We start from the raw sequence: 27,647 nt of genomic DNA, 5'->3' as shown, positions 1-27,647 counted from the left end.
ATGTGAAATAAACTACGTATCATTCATTTTGATGCTTTTGAATATTATACAGAACAAGGAATCGATCTGATATCATTTGTTGTATGTTATAAAAGAAGGAAATATAATAAATTATTCTTTTGTATATAATTATGTGGAAAAGTTATATCAAACTTTTAAATTTAATACCAACTGCAAATTTGGTATAATCTCTTCCATTTACTTACTTATGTATTACGATGAAATCAATTATCACACAATGCTTTTAAACTCATGCCAAAAAATATTTTATGATCTTACTAATAATAGGTAGTTCCTAGAAACAGTAGTTAGTTTAGAGATACAAGTGAATAGAAAGAAAAAAATATGTGCAAAAAATATAAGAAATTTAAATTCAGTCAATTAAACTATAAAGTCGGACGTACAATATTTCAAAAATAAGACGATGTAACAAAAAACAAACGATGAAAATAACCAACAAACATTGTCTGTACCCTAACCTCCTTCAATATTTGCTGATGAAATTCTCACTATGAAACGCTTGACATAATGTTTTAAAAATAGATAAAACCAAATACCATTTTTTACGAATCATAATAAACTATGTAAGTATGTGACATGATGGTTATAGAAACAATAAATAATCACAACAAAAAACGTCAAGCATTCCACAACAGTTTCAACTACGCGGCCGGCCAAATGCTGGAACAACTTCCCTCCCCCCTCACTGTGCGGGCTGCGGGCGGCGCAGGTAGACCACCACGCCCAGCGCGCCGAGCAGCGCCGTGATGAGGTACAGGTCCCAGTTGGACAGGAACAGGCTGTCTCCAGACAGGAACATCACTCCGAGTGGGCTCTGCAAGAGGTTCTGATGGATTATTACTTACGGTGGGCTGTCTTTTGAAAGGTTTGTATGGGTGTATTGGTTATGAAAACGTTAATTGTTTTTCCTGTATAGGACCAGATAATCGGCCTACTGCACTGGTACTACAGGACAAAAGGACAATGCAGATTTCAGGATGACCATAAATTAATTAAAGCTAAGCACAACGCGCTCTTAGTTACTTAGTGCGCTTGAAACAACAATATAGGAAGCATGATAAATTTTATTTTTTGACAAAGTTAAAGGTCAATTCGATTCTATTCCACTGTATAAAATAATCGTAGAAAGATTTTTTTTTTTCAATAGACTTTTACTGGTTGCGTTTATCGTGGTTCCCGACGGAATAGCGAAATAAAAGCAGCCTATGTCCCCTTCTATTCGATTCCACTGTATAAAATAACTTGTTCTCCTCTACTACACTAAATATCGCATAATTGACAACATTTCAAAATTTTATACAGTTGAAATTCGAAAACCATTTAGAGATATGGCTCTAATATTCACAAAAAAAAATGTTTCCGATTTTTCTATTGATTTATTTCAGAGAAAAACATAAAAATCTAAATTATCATTCGTGACATCACGATGTGGCATAATAATTAAACGCGCTTTTACTTCTAAAACATGAACAACAAAAAAACATGTTATGTCACTTTGACAATGACAAACATCACTCAAATGTCTGTCACTTTTATGTGTCCTTGTCAATGACGAAAGTTCGTGATTGGTTCTTGCCACAAAATAAAGTTGAAGTTGAAGTTGATTGGTCCTTGTTCATGTCAAGTTAATGTCATCCAACTTTTTTTTTTTAGGTTAGGTAGGCAACGAAAATATTTTTATCCCAAGCCTCGACGTGACGTCACTCATATTATAAATATTTTGAACTTTGAAATTAAAAAAATATATTAAAACATAGAAATATTAAGAAATAAAAAAATACGGGTCATCTAAATTTGTGATATCTCGTTGAAAATAAAATAAAATCGGTGAGCATTTTATTTGAAATGTTGTCAATTATTTCGAATAAAATCTCTACTTACTCCCCTAATCTTTAAAAATCCCTCAACATCGAACTCACCTTATGCGCCGAGTAAAGCGTAGTAGCGGTCCCCAACGCCGCCAACGCCAGCGCCGACGGCAGGCGAGCGTCCGGGGCAGTATCCGCCGCCAGGTCAAAGCACCGCTTGGCGAGATGCAGGTCCCGAGTGAGTCCTAGCCCTAGGGAGTGCATGTAGCCCAGGTTGAAGGTCGCTTGCGCGTTGTGCTGTTGTTCGGAGGCTATCCTGTTGGTGGGGAATTCAGAGGAATTAGTAATGTGGTTGCTTCTGATAGACAAAGCAGAGTTCGGATTCGCAAACTTGAAGAAGAAAATGTGGGAAAATGAAACTTTGTCTAGCTATAGCTTCGGCTGAATGCAGCTAAAAGCTTTGGTAAAATAACTTATTTGAACAGGAGTGTTGCAAAATCGGTAGTGGTATAGTGAGCTGAAAGGGGGTTACTTTCATCCACCCGTAGTCACTTTGCTTCTATGTGTCTTTTTATGTATTTGTGTAGCTGTCCAAACGGGCCTATTATATTTCGACGACTGTAGTGACAGACAGACAGACAGACACACCTGTAGTGGTGCGCGGCGGCCTCCAGATCCGCCACAGTGCCCAGTCCGTAGTGGTGGTAGACACACACAGCTAGCGACAGACAGACAGACAGACACACCTGTAGTGGTGCGCGGCGGCCTCCAGATCCGCCACAGTGCCCAGTCCGTAGTAGTGGTAGTCACCGAGCTTGACCCTGGCGGGCGAGTAGCCCTGCGCCGCCGCGCGGGACCACAGTTGAAGCGCGCGCCGCCAGCGCTCCGGCTCCGGGAAGTGGGTCACTTCGCCTGGAAGAGAGAAGAGGGGGGTTTAGATTTAAATGTGACGGGGTTTGAACGTTGAATTGAAGCATTTGGCGTCATCGTCATGACCATGAACTATGGACTATGGAACAATTTGTATATTGGCCTTCCATAGGCCCTCAATGATAGTTTATAGATTTTTATGTATTTCTACGGGATTTCGCCCATAGAAACTAATATAGTGTAGTGGCGTTGTGACACGTCGTCGTCTGCTGCAATCTTGGTAATCTTAAATCAATATCAGCAATTCTATTCTATTCTCTGTGAGGGTGTACTTACACCTGCACCTGGCTAAACTCTCTCCCTAATCTTGGATTTGGACTATTTCCCACCACGCTGGTCCGCAGCGGGTTGACAGGTTCACATATTATTATCTAGCTTAGCTAAATACATAGCAGCATCAATAACAAACATACCATTATCCAACAGATAAGCGGCGTTAGTCTGCGCAGCCTCGTAGCCCTGCTCCGCCAGCGCCAGGTACTGGTGGAAGGAAGAGAGGGCGTCCCGCGCCCGCCACGCGCCGTGCGCCGCCATCAGCCGGGCGCCCCACTGGCCGCGCTCGCACACGTTCTTGAACAACTGTGGGGGGTGATACGAGTGAATAGGGTAGTTCCATGGTATGAAAATGGAAACATGAATTAATTTAAATAGGCTGCAAAAGAAGAGGTAACACTAAAAATCCATATGAGTATAAAGGGTAGTTTTCATGGTATCATCACAACAAAGTCGGGCTCGTTTGCTCGGGCTCGGGTCTCTTTCCAATGAAGGAAAGGTTTTAGGTCCAGACCACCACGCTGGTCTAACACAGATTGGTGGACAGTGTTAGTTTCCATGGTATGAAAATTTAAATTCTATTTAGTCTACACAGGCTGAAGAAAAAGAGGTAACACTAAAAGAGAAAACTTTTGAACGCATGAGCCGATTTTGATAAAATATACTTATAAATCACCCTAAAAAACAAAACTAAAATCCGTTCGGAAGCTACTCTACCACAGACAGATAAGCAGCCTCGTTGAACTTATAACACCCCTCTTTACCGTTGGTATTAAAAGAAGAATGGCGAAACCTGACCCGCTTTGCATAAGTTAGCAGCCACTCACCAAACCTATTTTAAGTTATTGATAAAAATGTCTATTATCAGGGAAAAATATTTAAAAAAATCTAAACCATGGGGTTCTTGAGATATTAGGGTTCAAAAGTAAATTAATTAAATATATTTTTTTCGTTAAATAAGATTTTGCTGAATGGTACACGCACAAATAAGTTTTATAATCTAAATCATGGGATTCCCAATTCATAGCGCATCACAAAATGTATTACATGATTTTATTTATGCAAATAATATCATAATTTTTTTTGCACATTTCACACTCAGAAACCTATTTTTATAAAGAGACCAATTTCAAAAATTATTTCATTCTATTCAAGTTCCCGTTATCCCGAAGTAACATAAAATACTTTTTAGCCAGGAATTCCCACGGAAACACTTTTAAAATCAATTTTTAGCTCGAGGGTAACATCTAGTACAGTAGAAAGACTTGATCTTTCAGCACCTATATCTTCGTTCTCCCATGTCTCATAATAATAAAATTAATACCAGTATATGCTGTAGTCACGGACTACACATCAGTGTATGTTTCATCAATGGCCGCTCTGGGTCATGGCGCCATAGAGAAATGGCCATTCTCCTTTCCCTTCCATTCCATACCTCGACGGCGGTGGTGCAGGAGCGCGCCACGCCCAGCCCCTGCGCGTGCATGTGTGCCAGGTGGTAGAACGCCAGCACGTGGCCGGATTGAGATGCGAGGGAGAAGTACTTGTTGGCCTGCTTGAAGTCGCGCCGGACTCCGATGCCGCCTGATGGGAAATCATAAGTACATAAATAATTAAATATCACCTTATTCTCTCCGTAGATAAGTTTTCTGTAAATCAGAATTTTCTAGTATACAATTAAGTACTAGAAACTCTTGATTTATAAAAGCTTCCTAGTAGCTAAGTAAGTAAGCTAGTTGGATCGTATAAATAACGAAGTAATCCGAAAAAGAGTTAGCATGAGTTAGGGATATCACATGAAGGTCTCAAACTCTGAATCTTAATGGATAAAGCCCCCGCTTCATGATAAACGCTGCCGCTATAAGCAGCGGGACCATGGTTGTGGCATTTTTAAGAAAGATATCTGATGATGATGAGGGTTCTCACCAAAGTACATGAATCCGAGGTGCAGCTGCCCCTCCACCCAGCCCTGATTGGCCGCCATCGTGAAGTACTTGAAGGCTGCTGACGGGTCCTTGGGTACTCCGCGACCCTGCACGAATTTATAAATAAAATATGATAATAATTACTGAATGATTCCTGCATAGCGATCACGAATACTGGCGACTCAAGTCGATAATTTGTATGACGTCTTGATCAGCGCCCCTGTCGGTAACGTTAGAAACTAATAGAACGCATCCAAATTCCAGTGACTTGCCTATCGAATTACTATCGAAGTGGACAACACTCGTGATCGCTATGCAGAAGTGATAGTAAGTTCATTTATAAATTAACGAGGAGCATTGAAACAGTGATTCGGACGTGCGTACTCTTATTCTGTCAAAACAAAAACCGCTGAATACCAATAATTTTCGCTTTTAGGCCACATCCGTCGCCATCTTTTGCTTTCACCTATGTGCCTACAGCCGTCAGCGTTATAACTAGGTATCTATACTAAAAACAGAATATTTAGCGTTCCTTGGCATGTCTAATGTATAGTACCTGTAAGTACATGATCCCGAGGCCGCTCTGCCCCACCGGGTTGTTGAGTTCCGCCGCCTTCTTGAAGTACCTGAGCGCCGTCTCGTTGTCTGCCTTGATGCCGTCACCACCCTCTAGGTAGATCTGGAATAAGATGGTGAGTTAGGCATACGTGACTGAGATTGTTTTCCATTATACTTTAGTTAAAAAGACCATCCACAAGGTAATACTTTATATTTATTTCATTCTATTCGGATTGGAAAACCTATTTCCATCTTAACGTGTTTATCGGGTACACTACATTATTCCGAATTACTTTTTTACGAATATGAAAATAACGATTTTTAAAATTTCGAATTTCATAGTTCCGAATAATTCACAATCCCGAATTTTAAGTTTCCGAATAACGAAAATCACGAATTGTTTATAAACGAAATTTCAAACAACACATTTATTAAAATGACGAAAGTCAATTTTCCGAATATTATTATTACGATGTTTGAAAAGTACGATTTTTTATTATATCGAATTGTTAAAATTACGAATCCCGAAGTTTTAATATTCCGAAAATACAAATTCCCGAATGTTTCTTAGTTAACAAGAAATGGTTATATGAATAATGCAGCATAATGCGTATAAAAACAATATTTTTTAAGCTATATTATGTGAAACGCTCCGCTTTTTTTTCGATATCTATGTGCACCTAACACGCTCCTCCTCGCTTTGCTCGTCGTCGCACCTATCTTTAGGTTTAGGTCCTAAGGTTTTTAAGTTTAAACACCATAAAAATCCTAGCAATTGTTTTGCTCTAAATTTGAAACGCTCCGCTCCGCTTCGCTGCGCTCCGCTTTGTTTTTCGATATCTATGTGCACCTAACACGCTCCTCCTCGCTTTGCTCGTCGTCGCACCTATCTTTAGGTTTAGGTCCTAAGGTTTTTAAGTTTAAACACCATAAAAATCCTAGCAATTGTTTTGCTCTAAATTTGAAACGCTCCGCTCCGCTTCGCTGCGCTCCGCTTTGTTTTTCGATATCTATGTGCACCTAACACGCTCCTCCTCGCTTTGCTCGTCGTCGCACCTATCTTTAGGTTTAGGTCCTAAGGTTTTTAAGTTTAAACACCATAAAAATCCTAGCAATTGTTTTGCTCTATATTTGAAACGCTCCGCTCCGCTTCGCTGCGCTCCGCTTTGTTTTTCGATATCTATGTGCACCTAACACGCTCCTCCTCGCTTTGCTCGTCGTCGCACCTATCTTTTGGTTTTGGTTCTAATGTTTAAAGAAGTTTATGTTTTTTTGTCAAAATCACGAATTATCATATTTCCGATCGGGATTTGACTTTTTCGTGATAATAATAAATCGGTATTTTATTTTTCGTATATTAAAGTAATCGTATTTTTTAACATTCGTATATTTAACAATCGTAATAACAATATTCGTGATTATAATATTCGAAATTATAATTTTCGTGAATATTATAATTCGGTATTTAAAAAAATCGGTATTGCAATTTTTCGTAAATTACATATTCGGGGTTATCAAATTCGGAAAAAAGTTTTTCGGAATATTTGGGTGTTCCCGTGTTTATCACTTAATCATCTAACAGCCATTTAATAGCTTTCGAATATGACACTGTACCTTGCCGAGGAAGGCGTGTGCGACGGCGTTGCCGGCGGCGGCCGCGTGTTGGAAGTAGTGGAGCGCCTTGCTCGCGTCGAGAGTGACCCCGCGCCCGCCTTGGAAGTGGAGTTGGCCTAGGCCGACCTGGGGAGCAAGAAATAAAGGTATTTAAAGAACCAGTGCTTGGCGTTTCCCTGATGGATCGTATCAGAAATGAGGTTATCCGTCAGAGGACTAAGGTTACCGACATAGCTGTCAAAATATGCAAGCTGAAGTGGCAGTGGGCTGGTCATATCTGCCGAAGAACCGATAACCGTTGGGGTAGACGAGTTCTCGAGTGGAGAACACGAACAGGCAAACGCAGCGTGGGACGCCCTCCTGCCCGCTGGACTGACGACCTTAGGCGGGTGGCGGGTAGTAGTTGGATGAGGAAGGCCGAGGACCGAGTGATTGTTGGCTGATGATGATGATGAAAGAACCAGTTGTATGACTTGACAAATTATAGAGGGCCTATCACGGGCTAACGTGGCAATTCAATACTATTTTCGATAATACACAAACATAATAATATGGAAAAATAAGCGCCAACGTAGTCACTTTTGGAACTAACAAATTTGCCTTACATTTTGACAGTTAACGATAAGCAAGGTAAACGGAGGTTCGAAAATCTTGTAATCGCTACACAGTATACGGAATCCAAAGCTAAGAATAAAAATGTTTTAAATTTAATACGATAACTTCACAAAACGGACTTTTGTGTAAATGAAAAGACTGCAAAAATACTGAAGGGTGACATCACTACGCTACAGTTGTCTCTTGTCTCTCTCATACGTACAGTCAGCTGCATAAGTAGCTATACACTTTTGAACCTTGTCAAACTCACTAACTGCCTATTCATTCATTCAAACATTAACGTTTTGTTTAGTAGGTAGTTTTGATACGGTACAAAAGTGTATAGCTACTTATGCAGCTGACTGTACATACATCTCTAGTGTTGTTGTCTCATACCTGCGCCTGCACGTCTCCCTTCTCCGCCAGCAGCTGGTAGTACTCGATGAGGTCGGTGTCCAGCGTGCCCCCCCGTGCCCCCGTGTGCCCCCCTAGTGTTGTTGTCTCATACCTGCGCCTGCACGTCTCCCTTCTCCGCCAGCAGCTGGTAGTACTCGATGAGGTCGGTGTCCAGCGTGCCCCCCCGTGCCCCCGCGTGCCCCCCTAGTGTTGTTGTCTCATACCTGCGCCTGCACGTCTCCCTTCTCCGCCAGCAGCTGGTAGTACTCGATGAGGTCGGTGTCCAGCGTGCCCCCCCGTGCCCCCGCGTGCCCCCCTAGTGTTGTTGTCTCATACCTGCGCCTGCACGTCTCCCTTCTCCGCCAGCAGCTGGTAGTACTCGATGAGGTCGGTGTCCAGCGTGCCCCCCCGTGCCCCCGCGTGCCCCCTAGTGTTGTTGTCTCATACCTGCGCCTGCACGTCTCCCTTCTCCGCCAGCAGCTGGTAGTACTCGATGAGGTCGGTGTCGAGGGTGCCCCCCGCGCCCCCCTCCGCCTCCTCGAGAAGTCGAACTCGCTGGATGGCCGGGCCGCCGCTTAGGCTTACTGAGCTCGCCACTGGAGACAGACCAATTACAATAACTATAAGCAGGTACTAGATTCATAACAAAAGTGCAAAATTAAACTTAAAGCTAATTACAGATGGCGCCTTAAGCGACTGTGCCTGATTCCCCAGTTCCAATTGGTTGGATCAGTCGAAATTTTTTCTCCCCAGCAATATAATTGGTCAGAACCTGAAAGACACACTCGATAGTACTGCCAAAGTTTCACTTGGTTTTCTTCCCCATTGTAAAACTGGTTACACTTAAAAATTCAAGTGTAATCAAGAGTTCCGATATGCCTTTGACTCAGAAATTATTTTATCTACCGACAGGTCTCTTGCGCGGTGTGATTACATAATTTATGACCGAGTCTATTTACAGAAATGTTCAAAGCAAAGAAATAGAAATGCAAATGAAACTTACAACACGGAATATAAATGGCCTCAAATAGGTATTATACATTACCCCCCTTATTCATAGAAAAGTAAAGTTATAGGACGTTTTATCTTTTGAACTGTCAAAGAACAATTTAGGGACAAAACAGTTCAAGAACTAAAACGTCCTGTAATTTTTCTATGAACAAGAGGGTTAGTCTGTGGATTTAGTTTACCTTTAGCGGCGACCTTCATATACAGGGTGAGCGCGTCGTGGCAGCTCGCGCGCAGCGTGTGCCCCGCCCAGTAGCGGTACGCCAGCGCCATCTAGCGGGAAACAATCGGAAATAAGTGCACTGTTTGTATACTATGATCTTAGTGACGGCACCATTGGCAGTAATCTGGAGGTAAAGGGAGCAAGAACATAGCAGAGAAATTACTGTAAATCTGGAAATTAATTTCATATCTAATAGGAACTACACTTTTTGCGGTTTTTTAAACAAGTTCTGAATGCTATAGATTTCTGCATTCAGTTTTAAGAAAAACGGTTTTAAACAAAAGTTAGTTGTGTTTTTTTTTTCAATTTCTGGCGCTACCTTATTTGCTTTAAATAAGTATCAGACAAAAGCATGACAAATGAATTTATATTTGCCATATAAGTCAAATATGTAATAATAATATGACATTGCTACTCTAGACATTATTTTTCGGTCATCTTTCATAGACCGTGGCGGTGGCGTACATGAACACCCTGTAGATACAACAACTAGTGTACCTGCGAGTAGGTGCTGCCGGCCAGCGCGCCCGCGGTGTAGTGCACGAGCGCGCGAGCTTGGGACACCGGGACCCCGGTGCCGGTGGCGTACATGAACCCGAGGCCCTGCGGGAAAAGAAAGAATTATTGAAACGGAATTTGTCATAGGAAATATGGCATCCCAACTGTTGCCGCGTGCTTCAGTTCGGCTTAAAAAGTTTTCCCGTGGGAATTCCGGGATAGAAGGCCTATGTGTTATACAGAATGTCAGCTAACTCCATACCAAATTTCATTTAAATCGGCTCAGCCGTTGTGACGTGAAGAAGTGACAAACACAAACACATACTCCCAAACTTTCGCATTTATAATATTAGTAGGATGTGATGGTCAGCTCACTGCCACTTCAGCTGGTAGACGCTTTTGGCACTCACGGTATCCATTAGAAAACTGGTTTGATACACCAAAATATCGGTCCTTCGGCATATATCAACCTGCACATTTTAAGATCGTCGAGCGAGATACTTTAAACTACTAACCGAGTGTGCATCAGCATGTCCCTCCTTCACCAGCTCCTCAAACTCCCTCCTCGCCGCCTCCACGTCCACAGCACCTCCTTCCCCGTACACGCGCGCCCAGGCCAGCGCCAGCCGCCCAGACTACACCATGTAGGTACTAGCGGGGGCGTGTCAAAGGTGGAGTGGGGTGGAGAGCATCCCACGCTATAGTATGCTTTCTTACGCTGTATTACGCAACGTTTTGTTACGATACGTTACGTAACGCTTTGTTACGTTACTACCTATAGAAATCTAGTTTACCTACCAACTATGTAGATACTAGCGGGTGCGTGTCTAAGGTGTAGCGGGCTGGAGAGCGTCCCGTGCTATAGAAAGCTTTCTTACGCAACGTTTTGTTACGCTGTGTTACGCAACGGTTCAATACGCTACTTCCTCTATAAACCTAGTTTACTCAGCAATTATCAGTCCTTCGGTATTTATCAGGATGGCATTTTAAGAGCAAAACAAATGCTATCTTACTAACTGAGTGTGCATCAGCATGTCCCTCCTTGACCAGCTCCTCAAACTCCCTCCTCGCCGTCTCCACGTCCACAGCACCGCCCTCGCCGTGCACGCGCGCCCAGGCCAGCGCCAGCCGCCTGCTGGAGCAGCGCGATGGCGGCCGTCACCTATGTACTACATAGTAGCGGGCGGTGACGTCAGTCTGAACCTATGTACTACATAGTAGCGGGTTTGTTTTTAAGCTGCGACGGGCTGGAGGGTGTCCCTGCTATAGTATGTTTCGTTACGCTACGTTTCGTTACGCAACGCTTTGTTACGCTAATTTCTCTAGAAATGTAGTTTACCCACCAATTATTGGTCCTTCGGTCCAAATACATATCATCTTAAATCAGCATACATATATCAGCTTCCAGATTTAAGAGCGTCGAGCGAGATACTTCAAGCGCATTAAACAAAAGCTATTTTCGATTCGTCTGTCAACTGTCATCACAAGCAATCTTGCGCGTGCATTTTATTTCAGTTTTTTGTGTCAAAAAGCTATATTTTGATCTGTAAATAGTGTGAAAGTGGAAATAAACATTTGGAAACCATCTGATATTGTTATCCGCGAGTGAATCATTGTTTTTCGACAAAAATACAGTGAAATAATTTCGCGAGTGACATCTAACAGTGCCAAATTAATTTTCTACCCACATTTAATTCTGTCAATCTACCCTACATTTTTTAATAAAAATAAAATAATGTTGCCAACCTAGAAAAATAAAAATCTACCAAAACATTAAATCTCACTAATAAAAAAAAAAAATGAAATGTCGTGTGCAGGGGGCCCGGGGGATGCAGATGGGGACCCCCCTATCAGACCTTCTCATAGGAAACTTGTGCAACAAGTATTTCATCCAAGTTTGTTGAAAAATACACAAAACAGAACCTTGAGTGATTCCACTACTATGCCTAAAGACAATGCAGCTAAATCTATGGAAGTACAAATGTCAGGAATCTCTCAAGGACTGCTATCAACTGAAGATATGGATAATGATGTACAAGAAATACCCACTCAGCAACCTGAATGGCAAAGAGTACCGCCATTGAGAACAACAAAGCGAAAGAGAATCTCACATTCCGTTTCACCACCAACAACACCTACAAGTAATAGGTTTACTGATTTGCCTGTTGATGCTAAGGAAGTAGCCGCAGGTGTAAAACCTAACCCAATGAGGGAAAGCCGACCACCTCCACTCATACTATATGGTATAGATGATATCAGAAAATTGTCTGACCTGATAGAATCTGTAATATCCAGAAGTGACTTCAACCTTAAGACAATCACTAAGAACCAGCTGCGAGTAACCTGTAACACAGTCGAAACCTACAAAAACCTCATGTCAGTGGTCCGAGCTAACAACCTTATCGGACATACATTCACAAGAAAGGAAGAAAAGTGCTTCAGAATAGTAATAAAAAATCTTCATCATTCTACCCCACATGATGCAATTGTGGAAGAACTTGAAAAAACTGGGAACAAGGTGCGAGGCCCTGTCATCAATGCCCGTGTAGGCCAAGATAAAAAACCAACTTCTACGTTTTTCGTAAACCTAGAGCCCAGCAAAAATAACAAATGTGTGAAGGACATACGCTACATATACAATACATACCACATCAGCAGTGAGCTAGACCTAGAACTCCGACCAGGGAACCAGCTTTGTTGGCGCTTCTAACGAATTACAACGCTTTTTAAGAGATACCTCTGATGATATCTCTGGCCAACTTGCTGATGACGGTATCAAATTTAACTTCATCCCACCATATACACCTCATTTCGGAGGATTGTGGGAGGCAGCTGTCAAATCAGTAAAATTCCACTTGAGACGAGTTCTAGGTCTAGCTCACTTGACATATGAGGAGATGTCAACTTGCTTAAGTCAAATAGAGGCTATTTTAAACTCTCGTCCCCTAACACCGCTCCCTTCAGATCCCTCCAATGACTTCACAGCCCTTACCCCCGCTCACTTCCTCATTGGACGGTCTCTCATGTCAGTTCCTCATCCGCAGGTCACAGATGCAAACATAAAGCTGCTGCCAAGATACCAGCGGGTTGAGCAGATACGACAACATTTTTGGAACCGGTTCTCTAACGAGTACTTGTCTTTGCTACAGCAGAAAACCAAATGGCACCGGTCTTCTCCAGAGCAGTTGATGGAAGGGACGCTGGTCCTAGTAAAGGACAGAACGATGCCACCACTACTCTGGCCACTGGGACGCATCATCAAGGTCCACCGGGGCACTGATGGCATCACAAGGGTCGTCGACGTCCTCACCAAGAAGGGCACCATACAGCGAGCCTACAACAACATCTGCCCGCTGCCAACTTCTTGAACACAGCGTTCAACCCGGGGAGCATGTTCGAGCACCGCGTCATCATAATCATTCATAATAATCATTCATTCAACTATTTACTTCATTCAATTTGTATCGCATTGTAACATTCATTCATTTTGTATAACTTCACTCAAAACCATTCAAAATTCGCTCTCTTACCTTTTGGATCTCATACAGAACACATCTACTTATCCGAAATATTGTAACGCGGCTCTTACTGTGAACCAGAATACACCATCATAAAAATACAGTCCACTCTCTCATTACTGGAACCCCAGGACTCCCTCGATAGGACACTAGGAATACTAGGATACCACATCAGCAGGGCACTGGGCCCCGAACAGTAGTGTCCATAGAACAACCAAGAAAACAAAATACTGTAGTTCAGTGCAAGCGCTGCCAGCAGTACGGCCATAGTAAAAATAACTGTCTTAGGCCATACCGCTGTGTCAAGTGCGCTCAGAATCACAAAACATCAGAGTGTACAAAACAGGACCGGAACACACCAGCAACATGCGCCTTATGCTTAGGTGACCACCCGGCGAACTTTAAGGGATGTTCTGTTTACCAAGAAATTATCAAAAGAAGACTAAAAAAGCCCAATCAACCAGCTCTTGCTGAATTTGTAAAGCCACCAGCAATGACAACTAATAGACGCGAATATCATGAAGACAATCATCCTACAACTGAATCAGGCTCAAAACTTGAAGACCAACCACCCAGCACCCATAAGAAAAAATACTCGGACTGTGTTAAAGGCAGACCTGTCGAAACTGAAGACATCAAAACATCAAACCTGTTACATGAACTCATCGCTAAACAATCTGAAAAGATTGATGCCCTCCTTCAACAGATAAGTACCCTAGTCGGTCTTATAGCCACGCTCGTCCAACAAATGACAAAATGAGTGCTCTAAAAATTGCCACATGGAACATAAATGGCCTCACACCAAATAAATCAGAAGTGGAGGCATTTATAAACGTTAACCATATTGACATATTGCTGATCTCTGAAACTCACTTTAAAGAAAATACTATCTTTTCCATACCGAGATTTAATGTTTACCATACAAACCATCCAGATGGAACAGCACATGGTGGTACAGCTGTCCTAATAAAGTCATGCATCAAGCACTACCCATTGCCGTCATTCTGCACGGAACAAATACAGGCTAGTACTGTTGCTATTCAACAGAGAGGCGGATATCTCAATGTATCTTCTGTATATTGCCCTCCCAAGCACAAAATCGATGAATCGAGGTTTAAAGATTATCTTACTACCCTCGGCCCTCGCTTCATAGCTGGAGGTGACTGGAACGCGAAACACACTCACTGGGGATCTAGACTGATAACAACTCGAGGGAGAGAACTCAAAAAATCTATTGACAGTTTAAAATTAACTACACTGTCATCAAACGAACCAACTCACTGGCCAACAGACCCCAATAAGCGACCAGATCTCATTGATTTTTTTGTAATTCGCGGCTTGTCCACGTTACACCTTCAACCAGAATCAAGCCTAGATGGTTCATCTAATCACACGCCAGTAATTCTTACATTAAACACACCCATAACCAACCGCAAGTTTGCTGAAATACTATACAATGAAAAGACAGACTGGGACGGTTTTCGAAACTACATAGAAGAAAACATAAATCTCAAAATGAAACTCAAAAACAGTGATGAAATAGAAGTAGCGACAAGATACATAACCAACCTTATCCAAAATGCATGCTGGCGATTTACTCACTTTACTGAAAGAGTACACAAACAGTCCAAAAATCTATCGGCGTTAATAAAAAATATGATTCTTGAAAAAAGACGTCTTCGCAGAATATGGCATAACAGCCGACATCCAGACGACAAAACCGCCTTTAACAAAATGAGTCGTGAGCTAAAAGAACATATTACAGAACTAGAAAACAAAACATTCCAATCAAAACTAGAATCATTAACAGCGAAGGCAGATACAAACTATTCTCTATGGAAAGCCACCAAAAACTACAATAAACCTCATAATGTGAAACCACCGATACGGGATGAACTAAACCAGTGGGCGAGAACCTCCAAACAGAAGGCAGACGCATTCGCTGCACACCTCGCTGCAGTGTTCGTACCAAATCGGCCGGACCCCAGTCATGACGATCGCATCATAAATGAAACACTGAGCCATGAATTCCAACTCGAGCTACCAGTCAAGTCAGCTACTCCCTCCGAAGTAAGGAAAGAAATACGGAGACTGGAAAACGGGAAAGCACCAGGTTACGACCTCATTGACAAAAAAGTCCTTCTAGAGCTGCCTAAAAAGGCCATTGTATTCTTGACAGTGCTATTCAACAGAATATTCTATTTGGAATACTTCCCTAAGCACTGGAAAGTATCTCAAATCATTATGATACACAAATATGGAAAACCAGAAGATCAAGCTGCATCATACAGACCTATAAGCCTGCTGCCTATTATGTCTAAACTCCTGGAAAAGCTGATACTATCTAGAATAAGACCAATACTAGAAGGAAAAATTGTCCCGGAGCATCAATTTGGTTTTCGCCAACGCCACTCTACGGTGGAACAAGTGCATCGAGTGTGTGACAAAATAAGGAAATCACTAGAGCAAAGGGAATATTGTTCGTCTGCATTCCTAGATATCCAGCAAGCATTCGATAGAGTGTGGCACAAGGGCTTGCTATGCAAAATAAAGATGATCCCAACAAACAATCTACTCTTATAAAATTATATGTATAAGGTCTAATCTCTTATAGTTGTTTTAAAATAGCTTTCATTATAACAATATTCCTTATAATCGCATGACATAAGAAGATTTGGCTAATATTACCTTTATTCTTATAATTTGGTTGGGTTAACCATAACAAGTCCAAATTACATGGTTACAATAAGGATTGAAAATGTGTTATACTTGTAAGAGCATTTACAATGCTTTTAAGCCATATAATATTCAAAAGCCATATAAAAGCTATTTATTTGGCTAATTGTTCTTATAATAGTAATGCATAAGGTAACTATGATACTTTTAACCTCATAGAAGCATTTTATATAATGTCTACCCAACAAACAATTCACAGCATTTTATATGATCTTTATAAGAATGAAAGCAATCCATATTCACTTACATAGCTATTAAAAATGTATTATTCTCTAGATGGTCATATTAAAAGATACCCACCACTTCTACTGCTACGAGTATAATGCCACAAAATTACCAAGCTGATACCAACAAATCACTAGATGGTCCCGTAAATGATTTTATGGAACATGACTATGTCTAATCAGTGAGGAAGATTATAACAGTACTTAGCGGTAGTGAACTAGATATTATTGAATGAGATGGATTTGGATATTCATGGGGATATCAACTTTGGCTAATAGGGAATATGCATAAAAATTTTTAATACTTTTATTGGATAGTTTTACATCGCTTTATTATAGTAAAAAAAAATTCAACGCCAAAATAAGTAATTTAAGGTATTTTAAAGAAAGTTAAAAAATTACAACCATCACGACCACTTTGAAATTCCCGTCAGGATGGCGGGCTGGTGTGACGTCATAATCTTTTAATTTCACGGCTCAGAATAATGAGTCCCGTCAGTCGGCATAGATTTTTTACCTAATCAAGTAATCACAGAGTACTTTTGTATTTTCAACAAACCAATGTTGTCATGGTAACAAACGAAAAAGGAAGTGTATAAAGTGTGATGAGTGGCTGTTTTGTAATGGTAATAAAGTGTGACCAGTGGCTGTTTTGTAATGGGAGCTCGTAAATAGTTACTAGAAGCTCTTTTGAAATGGGATCGCGCAAACCAGAGGACCTTTGTACACAATATTACGCTATTATGGCAATATGAATATAAAGTAATATTTGTATTGTATGTAAGTACTTACTGTAACTTTGGTTCTCAGTAAGAGAGGCTAGGGTTAGTGGGTCATTCTTTTCTATTATCTGTGGGGGTGTAAGAACCTGCACCTGGCTCTCTTGAATGGAACCATTGTGCATATCTCAAAGGTCTAAACCCTCTTCCTAAGCTTGGACCATTTCCCACCACGCTGGTCCACTGCGGATTGGTGGGTTCACATATCTAAATGTGCTTAATCTAAATATTGAGGTTTCTTCACGATGTTTTCTTTCACATGCTACATGATTATCCCCGAATTTAATTCTACAAAAATAATAACGTATAACATACATATTATCTTTTATTTATAATAAAAACTTTTCCGCAGCAGACAGTTTACTCGTTCATACTGCGTAATAAATTTAATGTGTCCAGTTCTTCTGATTACGAGAATTCTTCCATAACTTAATTTAGAAAAAAATAACAACTTTTGAAATATACTAACGACTGCCATTATAACCTAAAAGTAGAAAGAGCAACTTGTGTCATGTTCATGTCATAATACTTACAATACAAATTTAATTTTATTGTGTTGCAATATGGAGCATATTTGAGTGGCTCGTTGACTAGCGAATGGCTGTTTACGCCTCATTACAAAAGAACAACTAGTGGCAGCCCATACACTACCAACAAAAAATATAAAAAGTCCTAAACTTTGCAAACAAACAAGCATATCAAACAAGAAGTGGAGAGGTTATAGGAGGCTAGGATCTATTGGAAGAATTTTTATATGATCCATCGTATCTGATCACAACGAGCATCACAAACACTCGGTGACATTAACATTTCCTTGTTTACACTTGACATTTATTTAACTTCCGCCGTAAACACAAAGAAGTTATTATTCTGAGATTGATATATAAAGAATTTTGACGTCACATCCGCCCTAAGAAAATGGGTGACGTTTCTCTGAAGTTAGAATTTACCGAAGTTTTTTTGTACTTTTCAACTTCATTTACTTGCTCAAAAATAAATTATAATCAAAAATATTGATGGAGGCGTAGTTATGAAATAACAAAGTTTATTATAAATAATATTTGACCTTTATTTGAACCTCTTGCATATTCCCTATTCTGTCAGAAATTAAAAATGTATCGAAATATTTATGTACTCAACGTGGTGGGAATCTATGAAGGAAAATCAAATAAAACAAATATTTGAGAATCACGTTTTTTTTTCAGTCACCATGTTGGTGATTATCAGTAGAAGCATTAATCAATACGAGGGCTGATTCAATGTTTACAAAAGGGTGTTTTAAGGGCCCTCTGATGATGATTGTGTGGTCTCCGATTTCCCAATTGCTTGGAACTGCAGATAGTTTTGATTTCCCCTTTTCGAATGTTTTTACTATTTTGTACGGCATTATTAAAAAATCTGAAAAAAAAGTAATAAAGTAAAGTATAATGTATTTCTGATGACCATTGCAATACTACCTAAAAAGTAATAAGTATAGCTAATAATTATTAATATAGCTACGGTAGGCATAATACTTGCGTCAAAGGAACCCTAACGATAGATAAAATGGCGATAGCTTATGAAACAAGTGTTGCCATTACAGAGCTTATAATCTTATAGATTTCTTATAGACGATGTGCGACTGCTGTTACCCTTGTAAAAGCGTTATAAAGAAACATGACTCAATAATTATTCACATTTTTACCGTAAAACTACTCAAATTCAAGGGCCCGTTGATATAATTACACTTTTTGTACCTCATTTTACCATACGTTTGAATTCCCAAACAGTTTTCACATAAATGAGCAGAATATAATACTCTCTAAAAAATAAATTAAATTAATTATAAGTACTTGGTTCTTGTCATCTGTCTTTATAATACTTGTTGACGCTGTCAAACTGTCAAAAATCACTCAGGAAAACATTACTGTAGAATCTCATACACTGATTAGCTATCTAATAGAATTTATCTTACCGCTATAAATTTTACTCCCTTGTTGCTCGCCATAATAAAACACGTATAAGGTTGGTTGGCTTTATTAACGCTTTTCAACATGTCTCTTACAAGTTTATTGGCTTTCTATGGGCAATCCTTTTGCTTTTATTAGTTTGACTCTCTTGTTGCTTGCTATAATAAAGCACGTATAAGAAAAATAAGCTAACAATAAAACAATTATAAGAGGGCTTTGAGGTTATTGTCCTTGTATTTTGTGCCCAAACGCACGCTTATTAGCGATAATACGGCTTTTATAAGTAAATTATTTTTGGCATTATAAGCCACTATGAGAGTATTTTTTGTTTGTTGGGATGCTTCCACATAACTTTTTTGGCCTCCTGGAATCTTACCTGTCAGATAGATTGTTCCAGGTTAGAGAGTCTGATTGCACGTCAGGATTCTACGAACTAAAAGCCGGTGTTCCCCAAGGATCAGTACTTGGCCCCGTGCTCTACACAATTTACACAGCTGATCTGCCTGAAACACCTGGAGTCACTACAGCAACATTTGCAGATGACACTGCCCTGTTAGCGAGTGACCGAGACCCCATTGTTGCATCAGAAAAACTGCAAGAAGCACTGGACAGTATTGACCTGTGGCTTAAAACATGGAGGATTAGTGCAAGCGCGTCCAAATCCACTCACATAACTTTCACTCTTCGAAAAGAAAACTGCCCACCAGTCTCTCTTGGAAACCAGATACTTCCTCACAAAGATAGTGTTAAATACCTAGGAATGCAACTGGACCGTAAGCTACTATGGAATAAACACATAAAAGCCAAAAGGGATGAGGTGAACAAAAAATTTAAAAGCCTATACTGGCTACTTGGCAAGAACTCTAAGCTGTCCTTGGATAATAAACTCCTTGTGTATAACACTATCATCAAGCCGATATGGACCTATGGGATACAGCTGTGGGGCTCTGCTTCAATATCCAATATCAACATCATACAACGAGCCCAAAATGCTATCCTAAAGAGTGTGTCAAATGCACCCTGGTTTTTGACTACAAATGAGCTGCATGATAATCTTCAAATGACTACAGTGAAAGAGGAAATAAAGAGATTTGAAAAGTCATACAAGGATCGGCTAGTGAACCATCCAAACCCACTGGCTACACAACTTCTCCAGCCAAGCTACACAAAGCGCCTAAAACGACGATGCATATTAAATATAAAAGAAAGGCAGTAGCCTAATTGTTCACGACGAAAATACCTAGGCTAAGAAGATTAGATTAAGTTTAGCTTAGAAATAGCATGTACATAATAGTTTCGTAATCATAGTTTGTAAGATGTAAATACTTTGATTTCATTGGTAGGTAAATTAGAGTTAGGTATCTCACTCAGACAGGTATCGCTTGCGTGACTAATTCTGACTATATATATAGGCCCAATTTGTATGAAAATTTGTCATTCAGAAAACAGAAGCGGAACAATAAACAACTAAGAAAACTGAAGAAGACTTTCAAATACAGTCCACCCCTAACATTGGTCCTACGAGACGGATCAGAAGACATCGAACCTTCGAGAAGCCGGATAAGAAGAAAGAAATTGGCAGACCTACTGAACATTGGTCTATCGAAGTGTCGAAAACGGGAATAAAGAACGACCATGCCGGTTACTAGAAGCCACAGTAGCCGGAAGGAAGAGTCCAGTACCGCCGAATCAAGCACGGTCTGCACAAGCAACACCGCGACGACGACTACGACTACGGGAAGCGGTGCGACTGAGACATCCGCCACGACCACGTCGGCAGCGAACGCAAGCGCTACCGGATCAGAGCGCCCTGCGACGCCGCCACCTCAGGAAACGAGCGTGGTCACTGTGGTGCGTCAAGTCACATCGCAGCCAGCTACCTTACGGCCCCGGTCACATCACTCCAAAGCCTCCCGCAAGAGATTCCTCGCGGAATTGGAGGCTAAGGAGCGGTTGGCCGAGGCGCAACAGAAGGAAGCACAAGCCGCCGCCGAACTAGCGAAGGTGAAGCTCATGCGGATACAAGCGGAGGACTCGTCCGACGAGGAAGACGAAGACATCGTCGACAAGAGCGAGCGCATCGAGCAGTGGGTGCAGGAGCAATCCTCTAAGCCCCCGCCCCCTGCTCTCGCTCTCACAGCGGGCCATGCAAGAGGCTCGTCCCCCGTGAGGGGCCAGACACAGGCCCCTCCCACCCCGTGGATACCTACGGAACCACCACAGGTCGTCGAGGCGCCGCAGCATGAAGAGCGCGCGCCTCCCGAGCGCCAACAAGAAAAGTCGTCGAGTGAAGACGTCACGCAGCTCGCCGCACTATTCAAGAGTGTGCTGAGCGGTGGCGGCTACAGAGAGCCGCCACGGTACATTCAAGATCTACCTACGTTCAACGGAAACAGCAGCGAGTGGCTACCGTTTCGTGCGGCCTACCATGAAACCGAGAAGTACTTCACGAAGATAGAAAACGTCGCCCGCCTGAGAAAAAGCCTGCGTGGGGCCGCCCTCGACGCCGTCAGCTGTCTACTTATCAGCGATCCGAACCCTGTCGTCATTATACAGGGCTTGGAACGACGGTTCGGGCGGCCAGAAGCACTCATACTCAACGAGCTCGACAAAGTGAAGAAACTACCGAAGCTAGCTGAGAGCCCACGCGACCTGTGCATCTTCGCAAGCAAGCTGGCCAACATCGTAGCTACGATCGAAGCACTGAAGAAACCGCACTTCCTCTACAACCCGGAGATCGAGCGCACTGCAATAGAGAAGCTCACACCGATTCTTCGTGACAAATGGTACGAGTACAACTTCACGCAACATGGAGAAGAAGCGAACTTGAAGAAGCTGTCCACCTACCTGAACCACGAAGCGGACAAGTGCGGCCCATACGCCGCGCTCGAGCAGATCAACAACAGCGCACCTACACCCGTGAGTGCGAGGGAGAAAGCTGCGAAAAAGAAGACGGAACGTACCTACGCCGCCGAGAACACACACAAGGAAGAAGAGGACGGCTGCCCTATGTGCAAACAGGCTCACAAGTTACCTGAATGCACGAAGTTCAACGAGAAGACGACTGACGAGCGCTGGGAAACAGCGAAGCAGAACAAGATGTGCTTCCGCTGCCTACGTAGCACACATCGCCGCTTCACGTGCAAAGCGAAGCCCTGCGGTGTCTCCGGCTGCAACCTGCGCCACCACAAGCTCCTACATCATGAAGCCGCGAAGAAAGAAGAGAAGCACGAAGAAGTCACCGCGTCCACGACAGAGAAGCCGACCGTCGCAGCGAACAAGAGCGAGCGCCGCCGCGCTTACTTGAAAATAGCGCCCGTGGTACTTACTGGCCCTCACTCCAGTATAGAAACCTACGCACTGTTCGACGAGGGAAGCACCATCACGATCATCGACGCAGACGTGGCCAACACTCTCGGCCTCGACGGACCCACTGATCCGATGTGGGTGCAAGGAGTCAGCGGCAAAGAAGTTCGACACTCGAAGAGCAAGAAAGTCGACTTCACCATACGGGGCAAGCACGCACAAGAAGAGTTCAAGCTTGAAGACGCACGCACAGTCGAGAAGCTCGACTTCATCACTCAGACGGTGAAGAAAGAAGAAGTCGACGACTGCAGCCACCTGAGCGACATCCAAGAAGAACTCGCCTACGAGGGGGCATCGCCGAAGCTGCTCATCGGCCAGGACAACTGGGACTTAATTGTCTCGAGGGAAGTCCGAGACGGCCGCCGCGACCAGCCTGTGGCATCTCGCACACAGCTCGGCTGGGTACTGCACGGCTGCCGCACCACACAGAGCAAACCAATCAACTTCTGCGGACACGTCACGAGCGCTGAAGAATCAATGGAGAAAATGATGAAGCACTACTTCGAGCTGGAGTCCCTGGGCATCGAAGCAAGAAAACCGACGACAGATCCAGAAGAGCAAGCCACGAGGAAACTGGAAGAGGAAAGTCGCCGGCTGCCCGATGGTCGCTTCGAAACTCGGTTGCTATGGAAACAAGAAAATGAGAAAATACCTAACAACCGTCAAGACGCACTGAAACGACTCTGCAGCCTCGAACGCAAGCTCGACCGTGACCCAGAACTCAAGAAGAAGTATGAAGAGCGCATGGAGAATATGCTGAAGTCCGGATACGCCGAGCCCGCCACCACACTCCCGACGCAAGACAGAACGTGGTACCTGCCGCACTTCGCCGTCTGCAACCCCGAGAAGAAGAAGATACGACTGGTGCACGACGCCGCAGCGAAGTCACATGGACGCAGCTTGAACGACATGCTGCTGACCGGCCCCGACCTGCTTCAGTCACTCCCTGGGGTGGTCATGCGGTTCAGGCAGCACCCCTACGCAGTCAGCGCGGACATCAAAGAGATGTTCATGCAGATACGCATCAAGGAGTGCGACCGAGACGCGCTGCGCTTCCTCTGGCGCGGCAACCGGCGGGAGGGTACACCAGACGAGTACCGCATGACGTCCGTCATCTTCGGCGCATCATCATCACCGTGCACAGCACTCTTCATCAAGAACAGAAACGCCAGAGACTTCGCCGACACGCACCCCGAGGCCGTCCGAGCAATCGAGAAGAACCACTACATGGACGACTACCTGCAAAGCTTCACGTCGGTGGAGGAGGCCCAGCACGTCACGAAGACAGTCAACGAGATACATCGACAAGCGGGCTTCGAACTACGCGGATGGGCATCGAACGAGCGACGAGTACTACGCGATCTCGTCACCGACGCCGAGACAGCTACGATCGACATCGGCGGGAGCGAAATAGAGAAGACACTCGGCCTCATGTGGCACGTACACGAAGACAATCTCGGCTTTCGTCTTAACACTCATAAGACGCCGGCTGAGGTGCTACGAGGGGACCGTCCGCCGTCGAAGAGAGAAGCACTCAGCGTGATCATGTCGCTCTACGACCCGCTCGGCTGGATCTCGCCCGTGACTACGCCGGCCAAGAGAATAATGCAAGACTCATGGCGCTACGGGACCAGCTGGGACGACCCTATCCCCGAGGAACTACAGAGCAGATGGCACAACTGGCTGTCCAACCTACGAGCGCTACGAAAGCTACGAATTCCGAGGTGCTACGACTACGAGCCGACTGCTACGCGAGAACTACACACATTCGTCGATGCAAGTGAAGAGGCATATGTCGCAGCCGCCTACTGGAGAATACAACGAGCAGACGGCAGCGTGAAGATCACACTAGCCATGGCGAAGAGCAGAGTGGCACCAATCAAGCCTACGTCGATACCGCGGCTGGAACTACAGGCTGCGGTACTCGGGACTCGCATCTCGAACACAACTCGATCAGAACACGATTATGAAGACATCACGAGAAGAGTGTTCTGGAGCGACTCACGGACGGTGCTGGCGTGGATACGTGCTGAGCCACGCACATTCAAGACCTTCGTCGCTCACAGGCTCGCTGAAATAGAAGAGTCAACGAAGAAAAGCGAGTGGAGATGGGTACCTACCGCTGAAAATGTCGCCGACGACGCAACTCGAGCCACGCCGCACGACTTCGACGCGCAACACCGCTGGTTCAACGGGCCCGAGTTCCTGCGGCATTCTGAAGAACACCCGGGCCACGGAGAACAAGGAACCAGTACCCAAGACCGGCGAGGAAAAGGAGAGCTGCGCCGTCGTGTCGCTCGGACACACGTGGAAGAATGCACGAGAGCAGGAGAGCACGACAGCACTGGAGGCAAGCTCAACAGGGGGCAGAGGTGGATGCAGGAGTACCTACCGCTACTCCAACACCGGCGGGAGCCACACAACACAGGCAGCCAACCGAAGATCGGCGACCTGGTCATCGTGTGCGACTCCAACAACCCGCGCAACACCTGGCCCCGAGGACGAGTCACAGCTGTCTACCCAGGGAAGGACAACATCGTGCGAGTCGTCGACATCACTACGAGCAACGGGCACGTGCTGCGTCGACCAACGAAGAGGATCGTCGTGCTGCCAATAGAATCGCAAGATAGCGACGGCGGGAGAATGTTCACGACGAAAATACCTAGGCTAAGAAGATTAGATTAAGTTTAGCTTAGAAATAGCATGTACATAATAGTTTCGTAATCATAGTTTGTAAGATGTAAATACTTTGATTTCATTGGTAGGTAAATTAGAGTTAGGTATCTCACTCAGACAGGTATCGCTTGCGTGACTAATTCTGACTATATATATAGGCCCAATTTGTATGAAAATTTGTCATTCAGAAAACAGAAGCGGAACAATAAACAACTAAGAAAACTGAAGAAGACTTTCAAATACAGTCCACCCCTAACACTAATAAACAAATGAAGTTTTCCTTGATGAAGGACTACTTCAATACAGTGAGTTTATGGACAACTCATCTGCTTATAACCAAGGGGTTGATTGCAGATAACATTACAAAAAAAAAAAAATATATATATATCAGCTTCCAGATTTAAGAGCGTCGAGCGAGATACTTCAAGCGCATTAAACAAAAGCTACTCACAGAATGCGCATCAGCATGCCCCTCCTTCACCAGCTCCTCAAACTCTCTCCTCGCGGTCTCCACGTCCACAGCACCTCCTTCCCCGTACACGCGCGCCCAGGCCAGGGCGAGGCGGGCGGGGGCGGAGCCGCGCGCCGCCGCTTGCTGGATCAGCGCGATGGCCGCGGTGACGTCGCTGGAACGGCGGTTGAGGAGCGACATGCCCGCTGAGTAGAGCGCCGCCGCTGGGGATGGAAATGAAATGAAATATGGTTTATTCGAAGAATTTTACAATTATTTGTGGAAAAAAATAATATTACTCTACCATCATTTCACATTGGGGATACGAAAATCTTTTAAAAGGGTATAAAGGCAAGATCGCCAAATGAACATGTATATAGGTCTAATGAGAAATAAAACTGTTTTATAATTAAAAATACAAAAACTGAGGAGTGTGCTCACACAATGCTACTATTGCTATACATATGCTATTTAAAGTGCTGCAATAATATAATTTTTCCTTCATTACAAAGATGTAACATAAAGAGTTGTTCGAGTACACTCCTCAGCTATTACAACTTCTTCTATGTTTTGATTAATTTATATTATACAAAAAATTGTGTTTCAACCATGAAAAAGTTGTTAATAGAGTTACTCTTAACCATAACCATATTAAATGTCTTGTTTACAGTTCTAACTTAAAAGGAAACTATTACCTTCTTGCTCCTCAGGTGTAAGCTCTGGCTGCTCCTCGGGAGCTGGCTGCAGGCTGTCCAGACCCTGTTGAGAACAACTCTGTATCATCTGAGACTATTGTTACAATAAATAATTCAAGAATCTGAATTACTTTGATGGTACTTATAGTAAAGTTGCCTTTATAAAATGAATAAAAAAATTGAACTATTTCTAGCCTGTACCTTCATTTCTAGTAGTCATACATGGAATTAGTACTAAACAGATTTTTTATTCTTAGTACATTAGTAGTCATACATGTTAAGTTTTTAAAATCTGCAATGTATGTATAAAGAACTAAGTGTTGGACTACTTTCTGAGTAGCTTTAGACTCTTTCTAATAAACTTTTCAAAGAACCCATTTCCCACTGTACCTTGAGGCTGGGTTCCTTGAGGTCGAGCATGGTGTCCACCCAGCCGGCCTGCTGGTCCATGCGCTCCTTCATCTGCTCCAGGATCTTGGCAGACTTCTCCAGGTACTCCTCCGTACTCAATGAGTCTGGAATGTTGTGTTACATGTTTGAATTAGTTACTAAAGTATGAAATTTGAGTTGAAATGCTGGTTTTGTAGTTTTGTACTGATTTGGTATGGGTTTTTTGTTCTTTTTTCTATGGAATTACTGATATAATATTTTTTGTTCCAAAAAAAGTTAAGTAGACCAATAGATTTCATAAAGGATGGTTAGTTTTTGTATTACAGAATAAAACCTCCATAAAAATGCTATTTATAATTGAATGCCTGTAATAAATTCCTAGTGCTATTTTGTTAGTAGATTAATTCACTAATTAATTATTATGAAATTTACCTTTATCAAGTGGCTCCCTAGTCCCCACATACTCATTAAATTGTTTAATTTGTTCTGAGACCACTTTGTTCAAGTTCTTGAGGTACTCGTCGGCGTCTATGTCCTTCTTCGTGGTGACTAGAGGGTCGTCATCGTCTTCTTCTTCCTCAGTCTTCGACTCACTCTGAGCAGCATCAGGCCCGAGTATTTCGGCCACAGAGAAAGCCACACACAGCAGTAAAACTAACAATTTCAGTCGCATTTCCGTCGTAACTAATCTATTAAAGAATACAAGCTTGGTCAGTATCTCAGCACCGGTAGCGTTAAGACTTACGTGTCCCTACGCGAATTTGTGTATCACTTCTGCGCAAGAATTTTGAACTAACAGCCAAGTTAAGATTTTCCAACACTCTTAACCAACCTGAAATATACACGTAAGTTGCAGGCAAACTCAATTCATTAATTCGTGATGTTTCGATAGCGTTTTGTGTACTTTTTCTGTAAATAATTGAAAATAATATTTTCTCGAAAATTTACAGTGATTGATAATAAATGTCAATATACAAAACTGTCAAAATGAACGGCAATCTGTGAGCTAAGCCTT

General features: G+C 42.9%; 1 protein-coding gene across 3 annotated transcripts; it reads right to left on the bottom strand.

The window, feature by feature from the left end:
• Window positions 1–538: 538 nt before the first annotated feature.
• On the bottom strand, window positions 539–27,605 carry LOC105387276 (protein sel-1 homolog 1). Of its 3 annotated transcripts, none has more exons than XM_048630326.1 (16): window positions 27,065–27,605; window positions 26,633–26,757; window positions 26,243–26,306; window positions 25,663–25,771; window positions 10,364–10,478; window positions 9,849–9,953; window positions 9,310–9,400; window positions 8,567–8,715; window positions 7,130–7,255; window positions 5,514–5,636; window positions 4,959–5,064; window positions 4,468–4,616; window positions 3,173–3,338; window positions 2,576–2,741; window positions 1,941–2,145; window positions 539–847 (listed from the first exon to the last, which is right to left on the bottom strand). In XM_048630326.1, the coding sequence occupies exons 1-16, from the start codon at window positions 27,303–27,305 to the stop codon at window positions 704–706; spliced, it is 2,184 nt and encodes a 727-aa protein (XP_048486283.1). In that variant the 5' UTR covers window positions 27,306–27,605; the 3' UTR covers window positions 539–703. The 3 variants fall into 3 exon arrangements, with proteins under 3 accessions (XP_048486283.1, XP_048486284.1, XP_048486282.1); XM_048630327.1 differs by having other exon boundaries at window positions 539–835; XM_048630325.1 differs by lacking the exon at window positions 10,364–10,478 and having other exon boundaries at window positions 25,548–25,771.
• Window positions 27,606–27,647: the final 42 nt, after the last annotated feature.

Source organism: Plutella xylostella, chromosome 25, assembly GCF_932276165.1.
Source record: "Plutella xylostella chromosome 25, ilPluXylo3.1, whole genome shotgun sequence".
Taxonomy (NCBI): domain Eukaryota; kingdom Metazoa; phylum Arthropoda; class Insecta; order Lepidoptera; family Plutellidae; genus Plutella; species Plutella xylostella.
The sequence above is the reverse complement of the archived record's forward strand: the minus strand, read 5'-3'. Positions and strand labels throughout refer to the sequence as shown.